Source organism: Sinocyclocheilus anshuiensis, unplaced genomic scaffold (genome assembly GCF_001515605.1).
Source record: "Sinocyclocheilus anshuiensis isolate Anshui unplaced genomic scaffold, SAMN03320099.WGS_v1.1 scaffold853, whole genome shotgun sequence".
NCBI classification, from domain to species: Eukaryota; Metazoa; Chordata; class Actinopteri; order Cypriniformes; family Cyprinidae; genus Sinocyclocheilus; species Sinocyclocheilus anshuiensis.
Genome location: NW_015558598.1, coordinates 315774 through 326012, shown reverse-complemented (window position 1 = coordinate 326012; position 10239 = coordinate 315774). Strand labels below are relative to the sequence as shown.

The window sequence follows — 10239 nt, the reverse complement described above, 5'->3', positions numbered from 1 at the left end:
ATTCGCCTGATTACCTGTGGGATCAGGGCGATCGGGGGAAAAGCATAAAGGAGGAGGTTGGGCCAGTCGTGGGCCAATACATCCCTGTAGTAAATTGGGTAAATTGGGCAGTGAGAGTTGCCTTCTGAGGCGAAGAGGTTGACCTCTGCCTTGCCGAAGATTCTCTGAATTCTTTGAACCATATGTGGGTGGAGCATCCACTCTTCTGAGGGTATGTTGCTCCGAGATAGCATGTCTGCTCCTTGGTTCAACCTGCCCGGCACATGCTCTGCCCTTAGCGAGCACAAGTTGATCTAAGCCCATTCCAGGAGGTGCTCTATTAGCATGAAGATGCGCTTCAAGGAGAGACCGCCCTGGCGATTTATATATGACACCACTGTCATGCTGTCTGAGCGGACTCGCCGAAAGCCGGTTTGCCATTGCATAGCGCTCCCCAACCCATGTTGGAAGCATCTGTCGAGACCACCTTCGTTCTGCAGACCATTCCCAGGGGCACTCCCTGTTCCATCCAGTGAGAGTCTTTCCAAGGGGCCAGAGCTGCTACGCAGGCTCGGTCCACTTGACATGCAGGCGTGGGATGGAACTCGTGGTTTCAGCCAGTACTGAAGGGGCCACATGCGAAGCAGGCCCAGCTAAAGTACCGGAGACGCAGAGGCCATGAGGCCCAGCATCTTCTGAAACGCCTTGAGAGGGCGAGGGGCTCCAACTTTGAATGAGGCCGCAAGCTGCTGAATGGCCAGTGCACGTTCTGGCGCGACTACCACCATCATTCGGGCTGAGTCGAGAACTGTTCCCAAGAACGATATCCGTTGGCTGGAAAACAGAACGCTCTTGGCAAAATTGACCCTGAGTCCCAGGCATTCTAAGTGGCTGAGGAGGAAGGATCTGTGAAATAGTAGCTCGTCCTCCAACTGGGCCAAGATGAGTCAGTCATCGAGGTAATTCAGAATGCGGATTCCCATCTGTCTCGGTGGGGAAAGAGCCGCATCCATGCACTCGTAAAAGTGCGAGGATATAGGGACAGTCCAAGGGAAGGACCGTGTATTGATATGCCACTCCCTCGAAGGAGAATCTCAAGAATCGTCTGTGGTGGGGGGCTATCTGGATGTGAAAGTAGGTGTCTTTCAGATCCAGCGAAAAGAACCAGCCCCCTGGGCACACTTGCGAGAGGATCTGTTTCAATGTAATCATCCTGAACGGCCGTTTCATGAGGGTGCGGTTCAGGTGCCTGAGATTGAGGATGGGCCTTAGGTCGCCATCCTTTTTGGGGATGAGGAAGTAGCGGCTGTAGAAGCCTGATTCGCTCTGAGCTGGGGGAACCGTTTCTATGGCTCCTATCTCCAGCAAATTCATCACCTTGGAGCGCAGGACGTGTGCGTCTATGCTCTAAACCGAGGTGGGAACCACGCCGCTGAATTGCGGGGGTCTTCGAGCAAATTGCAGTGAATAACCTCATTTTATTATCCCCAAAACCCAGTCTGGCACTCCAGGGATGGCCTGCCAGGCCTTAGCCCGCGTGACAAGGGGTTGGATTAATTCGAGTGGCTGGTCGCCGTACGGGGAAGCCAAACTCGTGATAAACAGAAGAAGAAATTTGCTCTCTTTTGAAAATGCTTTCAAAAAATGCTTCGCTAGACTTAATACTCTTGTAACGAGAGTAGTCAGCCCCCATGCGTGCTGCCTCAGCTTGGGCATGACCCAGATGCAGCAAATCTGAAGCTGTCAGTGATAATAATCATTAGTGACAGCATTCTCCTTTAATCTGCCTAAAAAGATCAAACCACTCATTAGAAGAGGAGTATTGATGATCTTTATGTGTAAACACACCAGCAGATCAAAAGTCAGAGCCGCTCGTAGCAGATAAGGGAAGGGGAGGAGTGGGGCAGGGCTGCCTCCATTGAAGAAGGCGAGCCGCGAGCAAAGCAGAGCGAGACATAAACTCTCGTAGTGCGAGTCATCTGTCTCAGCGAGCACAGCCTCAGTGTGGGTGAGGCCCAGGCGAGAGGCGCATTCAAATATGAAGCTGTCAGCGATATTGAATCATTGGTGACCATGTTCTGCTCCTCACGTGAACACACTAGCTGATCAAAGAGCTGCATGGAGAGTGATGCACATGGGGGCTTTGCCGGTGTTAAATCACTCAAGCCTGATCTCATCCCCGCGAGTTCGCCATTTCTTCCTCCGAGTAACTGGGAGGAGAGAAACACAAGAGCTGGGAGGCGAGGCTCAGCGACGCACACACAAATGCGAAGCTGACAGCAATAGAGGTGACACCGTTCTGCTCCGATCTGCCTAGGAGGATTAAGCCGCTCTGTGTAACGAGGGGTGCTGATCCTCATGTGTAACACACACTGGCAGATCAAATGAAGCACACATGATATGTGCCGGCATAAAATTGCTTAAGCCCGATCACTCAACCCACGAGCTCGCCATTGCTTACTTCGAGGTAACTGGAAGGAGAGAAACATGAGATCGGGGAGACGACGGGGCCGCCTTCCTCCAGCAAACAGGGGCAGACTGCTTTCGTGGTAAAAGCAGCCAGTCTCTGTGAGCGCAGCCTTAGCGACACACACACAAATACGAAGCTGCCAGTGACAGCGTTCTGCTCCGATCTGCCTAGGAGGATAGAGCCGCTCGATGTAACGAGGGGCGCTGATCCGCACGTGTAAGACATGGATCGAAGCATAGCGGGGAGAGCGAGCACGCGGGCTCTGTGTCGGCATGAAATCGCTCAGACCCAGTTGCTTAGCTCCCAAAGCTCCTCAAAAACTGTTTCTCTCTCCAAGGCTCTCTGAGAGAGGAGAAACGGGAGAGGGGCTGACTCATTGAAAGTGGTCCACGAGCGGAGAAGAGCGAGACTCATGTCTCAGTGAGTCAGTGAGGGTTCAGTGCTGGTGTGAGATCATTCAGACCCGGTTGCTTAGTTCCCTGACTCCGCTGTTTCTTTGTGGCCATAGATTCGTGCAGCACCGCTGCTGAGCCATTGGTTCGCTTTTAAAATGCACTGAACGAACCGATGGCCATGCAGTTACACTGCATTATTGAAAAGGCTTCAGTATTCTGAGAAAAAGGAGTTTTCCCCATAGCGTCTTAAACAGACGCGTGTTACGAGTGAAGTATCGATAGGGAACTAGCTTATCTTCCCTGCAAACGATCCAGTGAAGAATGTGAGCATTTAACTTCAAGGTAAAAACTAAACAAAATATAAGCAGGTATCCGTATTAATTTCAGCTATATATACATATAATACAAGTAGAAACATATGTATGTGAATGGAGAATGTGTGTGTGTGTACAGATTTATATATCCTGGTGGGGACTTAAACCTGAATACACAACAGACTCATGGGGACTCGTGACATGGTGGGGACCTAAATTGAGGTCCCCATGGGTACAAAAGCTTACAAATCATACAAAATGAGTTTCTTTGAGAAAGGAAAATTACAGAAAGTTTCCTGTGAGGAGTAGGTTTAGGTGTAGAGCGATAGAAAACACAGCTTGTACAGTATAAAAACCATTATACCTATGGAGAATTCATACAACATTAGCTGAGCAGACTTGTGTGTGTGAGAGAATAAGAGAAAGACTTGATATGTACATAACTGAAAGGTGATGTATGTGAATGGAGAATGTGTGTGTGTGTACAGATTTATATATCCTGGTGGGGACTTAAACCTGAATACACAACAGACTCATGGGGACTCGTGACATGGTGGGGACCTAAATTGAGGTCCCCATGGGTACAAAAGCTTACAAATCATACAAAATGAGTTTCTTTGAGAAAGGAAAACTACAGAAAGTTTCCTGTGAGGGGTAGGTTTAGGTGTAGAGCGATAGAAAACACAGCTTGTACAGTATAAAAACCATTATACCTATGGAGAATTCATACAACATTAGCTGAGCAGACTTGTGTGTATGACAATAAGAGAAAGACTTGATATGTACATAACTGAAAGGTGAATATACCAGTGAAAATCTAGAAAAATGTGTATGTGAAAGAAGAACGTGAGTGTGTGAGAAAACGAAATATGGGCTGTATGGCCCCACACAGAGTAAAACCAATGGAAATGGTTTTTGTAATAACCAAATGTTACATCCAAACACATCCTGTCTCTCCAGAGCCAATAGGCATCACCGTTGTGGTGGGGAAAAAACAATTTTTTTGCAATGATGCTGAGGCTTACCATGTAAACGACAGAAGTGTGAAATGTGTGGGATTGTGGTAAGTGCAATTTTAAAGGAACAGATCAACCAAAATGTCAAATTGTTCCAAACCTGTTTAATGATTTTTGTTCTGTGGAGAATTTTTAAAGATTTATTTTTGGCAGTTCTTTTCCATATAATATAAGGTGATATTCACCATAATCTTGCCCTCTGCCTTTGAAATAAATTCTAAAATGCGTATGAACTACAATCAACAGCACTGATCTCATGTCCAAATTTAATCACGTCAGACCTCCTATAATGATGCCATCATCCTGTAATGAGGCCATATTTGATTTTTAGGACTGCATACTGAAAGATTTTCTGTGAATTAAAGACTTATGTTTCGGACTGTGATGTAGTCATATGGACTTAATTTAATGTTGCTTCTTTGTCATTTTGGAGCTCTCAGTTCTCATTCACTTTTAATGTACAGAAAAGAATGTCTTGAATAGTCTTCAGTGTCACCATTTTATTCCATAGAAGGAAGTACACAAACATCTATGGTTCTATGACGAACCTTTAACATCCTCGGAATATGTATATTACACAAAAGGTTCTTTATAGTGGAAAAGTTTTTTTAAATGTTCTTCACAATAAGAAAATTGCTTCTTTTTAGAACTGTTCATTAAAATGTTCATCAGGGAACCAAAAATGATTCTTCAATGGCATCGCTGCGAAAACAGCAGCAATATTTATTTTTAAGAGTAAAAAAATTAAAATGAGATGAGGATACGAAAATTATGTCAGAATTTCCATTTATAGGCAACTCTCCAGTTAAGGGTTGACTTTTCTTCAGTAAACAGTTTTTGGCTGACTTGGGTTTTTTGGGAAAACACCACTTTGTTGTGACCTTCTTCCACTCCATCTCTTTATGCTGCGTTTTCGCATGCAAGAAAACCACAGCTATGTATGTGGTTTCAAATCTAAATATCTTTTCAATCTTGCAAATGGGTAATGCTCATTTTGCTTTCTTGCTCAATCTTTACAGATTGCTGATACTGAGCCCAGTGCCTATTGAAGGCCTCCTGTTTTCGCGGTTTACTGATGACATCTTCTGCAAAAGCGACTCTCTGAATGTCCTGCACATGAAAAAGTAGATGACAGGATCCAGACACACATTAAGGGCAGAGAGGAAGAGCGTAGCTTCTTTGATCTGGAAGAGAATGAAGCGGTTGTAGGGGCTAAAATCATCCTTGTGGCTTTGGCTAAGCGTGTAGGGCACGCGACAAACATGGTACGGAACAAAGCAGAAGACAAAAACAGCCAGCAAGCTAAAGATGCTTCGGTTTGACCGCCGTCTCGCCACACTGCTCTCCTGCTGCACGCGTTTGTAAGAGCGGTAAACATGATAGGCGATGGAGGTGTAGCAAAACACCATCAGCAGGAACGCCACCCAGAAGATTCCAACGTTGAAGTGGGCTGACATTTCGTGCCAGTGCTGACCCAGGTCACTCTTCAGGGCCATGCAGGAGAAAACCTTAGGCATGGGCTGGTTGGATAATATGGCGTTCGGCAGCATGAAGAACATCATGACGCCCCAAGTTAGCAGTGCGAGACCCTTTGCTACCGAAACACGCTGCAGAAAGGAAGACATGCCAAAGGTGCTGCGTACTTCCTGTTAATTCATGGAAGTATGACAGCTGTACCACTGCTTTAATCTCACACACTGTTCACAAATAAATAACACAACACACTTGTGAGCAGTTGATGACAGTCACCACCACCTGATCTCATTGGACCTTTGTTTTCATTGTGACAATAATTGTATTTTAGCATATTGCTACAAGTGTAATGTTAAAGCACAAAGAGTCAAGAGCCCAACTAATGCAAACACTGATCACAATAATGGTGATTTGTTGAAAATTCAAATTTTTTTCAACATCAATTAAAAAGGTGCAAAGGTGATTTGGGTTCAACGCAATCAACGTTCACAAATCAACAATTTTTAACATTGATTCAATGGTTGCTTGCTATCAGGGATGGTAATGGACAACGCTAATGTGTTTGGTCTAGGCAGAATAGATCAGCTGCTGCTGCGGCAGAGCAAGTACAGAGACTTGCTGCTGCCAATACATCCACAGTATGCTGCTGTGAGCATGTAAGAAATACTGCCGCTGCACATAACATATGAAATAACCCCCCACAAAGCAGGAGACACAGAATGGACAATACAAGCCAAATACACTACCCATAAAGCATCTCACTCTGGACTACTGAACACCTGTAGATTTCTGAAGCGCGTTGCAACTGCTACAGCAAGCACTAGCCAAGTAGTTGAATGTTGAGCAGCAAGCTAATTGGCTGCTCATACAAAAAGAACCAATCAGCTGAGCCATGTGATGATGTCATTATGTCAGATTGAGTTTGACCTATCAGACTGCGCCATCCAGAGTTTAATGCCAGAACGTTGGATATGTAAATATTAGTATTTTTGTAGTTTTACTCCATTTTTTATTTTACATTTTATTTTACAATTTATTTGATTATTATACTATTTTAAAACCATTATTTAAAAAAATAAAAACTATGAAATGGTTACTACTAATTACTAATGGTTACTAAGTTAACCCAAATGTGAATTATTTAAAATATTATTTTTTCAGCATTAACCCGATTTCACAAAAAAAAAAAACAGAGTGAAAATGAATAATTTAGCTTAAATAAATTAAATATATATATATTTCCGTAGTGCAGCAGTGGCTCCAGGATTTATTTGTTGGGGGTGCTAAAAAACTAATTAAATTGAGTTTAAGTAATGAATGCCTATAAGCTTCAGCTATCTAAATAGCATGCAAATTCAGCCACCTTGTGTTTTTTTTATATACAGCAGCTTCGAAAAAGGCACATTTTAAATTTTTTTCTGTGGTATTAAACTTCTCATATGCCACTGTTATTAGTAATATAATTTATAATGCCAACTGCCAAATATGACACTTAATGCAATTTATGAATGCACATAGAAAAGAAAGTAGGGATTTTTTTTTCTTTTTTCATTATTTTATTTTATTGTTATTTATTTTTTTTACACACATCCATTTAGTAATTTTTTTCTGACCATCAAGTGTCAGTCACTCTCAATGGCAACTGGCAGGAAAACATGGTAAATTCTAACTATTTTTTTACAATAGATCAAGTGCCGACAATTCATACAACTATTTCCACACAGTGGATAACCTCCCCGTGCTGAGATGCGTCGTATCATGTGTCGACGATAGCCAGAGATATGGTCAAAAGCATAAAAAAATTGGCAATAATAAGAGGATTTAGCCTTTCCAATTATTCTTATTATTATTAGGTCTATTATTATTAGGTTACTTTTATTATTAAATTACATGAAATTATTGTATTGTATAGTCTCTCGTTGTCTCAGAGAATATGCACCGTTAATGCAGCGTTAGAAAGCTCCGTCAGTTTTTTTTTACTTTCACTTTCTCTATAGGGAATTGACTGACGTTCACCCATCTTGCGCACAGTTTGCGCGTTGCTTGCTTGTGTTGCTTGACCCCTCCCCCATAATATCAATTGTTTATAGGCCACATATTGAGCCACCACTGCCTTAGTGCATGCACATTTAAAAACAAAATCACCACACTAAATCTTGAATAATTAATTATTTTCCAACAAAGCTATGTCATCTGGTGAAAATTCCTGTATTTTTCATATTGCAGTTTATTGCAAGAACAATGTTTTTTGTCTTTTTTTTTTCCAATAATGCAAACCCTGATGACATATCACTATTATATCATTAACTCTATTATTTAAATAATTGTAAACATTAATTAGCTGCTTTATCATATTAAACTTACTTCATATCCATATGCAGCAGTGCGTCCAGCTTTTGGTGTGCTCACACAAAAATGAAAGTGAAAAATAAAAGCAAATGCATTGTGATGTGTGAGAAGAAAGACATATGAATTTGAATATTTGCTGGCTTGATTTGCAAACAAATGCAAAAAAGTTACTCAGTTATGCAATGCCAGAACATGCACAAAGCTTATATTCTCCTCTGCAAAACCACATATACCACATATTATACATTTGACCAGTTTGAAAATTCAAATGCATGTGAACACTTCATCCCCTTGGAATTATAAGGTTCTATCTGACATTTTTGACAAATTGAGTTATTCACATATTCTTATTCTGCGACAACTTATTTACATTATGTGATAGATTTTTTAATGTTGTGTACATTTTGGGACTTTTTATTTAAAAAACAAAAAAGTTCTATCTACACAGTCGAATGGAATACAAAAACTTTGAAGCTCAAAATCTCTAAACTACTCGGAATGCAGATACAACCTTATAATTCCAAGGGGACGACACGTCAAAAATGTATTGATTTGTCTTATAAAATTAGTTCTAGTACACACATGAACAATGAACATGAATAACACGCATCCATTTGATTTCATCCAGGCAAATCACATTTAATTGCTGCGTTAACCTTTTTCTTTCTTTCTTTCTTTCTTTCTTTCTTTTTTTCTTTTTTTCTTTTAACTTCATTACTACTTTGTAGATTTTCTATTTTCTTATTCACAAAATGAAACATAGTGTACATAATTAATTTTCAGTCTTAAGATAAATTTTACATTGAGGAAGTATAGGCTATTTTTCACAGTATACATGATGTTGCATGGCAGCTTATCCCTTACACAAAGAAAATATGTTTCCTAATATATGAATTATCAATATATTAAATGACATAATGGTACACAGTAAAATCCCGAGTGTTAAATGAACACTGCTCGGAGCATATATGGTCCCACTCTAAAAGAGTGTTAAAGTAACACTGAAGCAGTGTTAAAGTTAATGAGATAATTATGTGATTAATTAAGTGCTGATTGAGCATTAGTGATGAACAGCTGCTGTTAACAAGCAGAATCACTGAAGAAAAGAGAAACAAGAATTACAACTGCCTTCAGCCACAGCCTTAGATAAAATCAACTGAAATAAAAGAAGACATTAAATCTCTCAAGATCTCAGCAGAAGATAATTAATCATCTGCACAAACAGCATCACTAGCTTCGCACATTACTAACCAGTTTGAATTTTTATTTGTCATGCGTCTAACAATTTCTTATTAAGAATTAACAGAGATTTAGAACTTAATGTTTATTAAAAATAATACAATTTGAAGTCACCGTTGTGGGGATAAGTGTTTGCTTTAGTTGGGCTCTGGACCCTTGACTTTTTAACATTAGTATTTTTCTGGTTGCTGTAGCTATGTTTATGAAACACGTTTGTCATGGCAACAAAAACCAAGAGAAAATATGTTTAGATTATGTTGTCCACTATTTTGTTAGTGGCTGTTGTCATGTAGTAGCTGGGTTCACTGATGTCACCAGTTGTGTAATATAGTTTGTTTCTGATCAAAACTGTATTTTAATTAAATAATAGGAAGAGCTTTAAAAACACTTTGCACACCAGTTTAGAACATCTGCACTGTTTAAACACACAGACATCAAGAATCAGCATATGAATCTCAACAATGGTGATGATCATCAGACAGATTCATGTTGCATTGCATTCTGGGTGCACCAATCATAACTCATCCATGGCTCCCAGCATGCATTGCGACATGAATAGATTATGCAGCTGCATTGTCTTAGTATTTTATTTTTTTACTATTTGCTTTTATTTTTTTTTGTGACTTTTTACTGCCTTGTTTTGTGACATTCAAAAATCACATAAAAATTATCAGAATATTTTGTCACTATTGCTGAGATTCACACGCTGATTCTTCATGTCTATGAGTACCAGAAGAGAAACCTCTTTATAAACCATGTTTATAAAAGTTGTTTATGAAAATTTTCTCACGTTGTTATCTCATAACTATAACAACACAGAAATCATAAGATCACTACAGTTTTAGATAAATTGCGTCCAGAGTCTCAGGCGCATGACATGATTTCATCATAAGTGCTTGCTGTCACATATGTGTTTAATACACATAATTGTGCCATCCAAAGAGAAATTTAAGTTAAAAGTTCAAGGGTCAAGAGGCAACTAAAGCAACCACTATTCACAAAAA

The 10239-nt window shown here is 40.5% G+C and overlaps 2 protein-coding genes across 2 annotated transcripts in view; both read right to left on the bottom strand.

The window, feature by feature from the left end:
* The window catches only part of LOC107680067 (P2Y purinoceptor 14-like), a 74819-nt gene that overhangs the window by 34636 nt on the left and 29944 nt on the right, over positions 1 to 10239 (bottom strand). The gene's annotated exons all lie outside the window — the stretch shown is intronic.
* Positions 5187 to 5956, bottom strand: LOC107680066 (P2Y purinoceptor 14-like). Its single transcript, XM_016475829.1, has 2 exons — positions 5945 to 5956; positions 5187 to 5820 (listed from the first exon to the last, which is right to left on the bottom strand). Exons 1-2 carry the CDS (start codon positions 5954 to 5956, stop codon positions 5188 to 5190), a joined length of 645 nt encoding a protein of 214 aa, XP_016331315.1. The 3' UTR covers position 5187.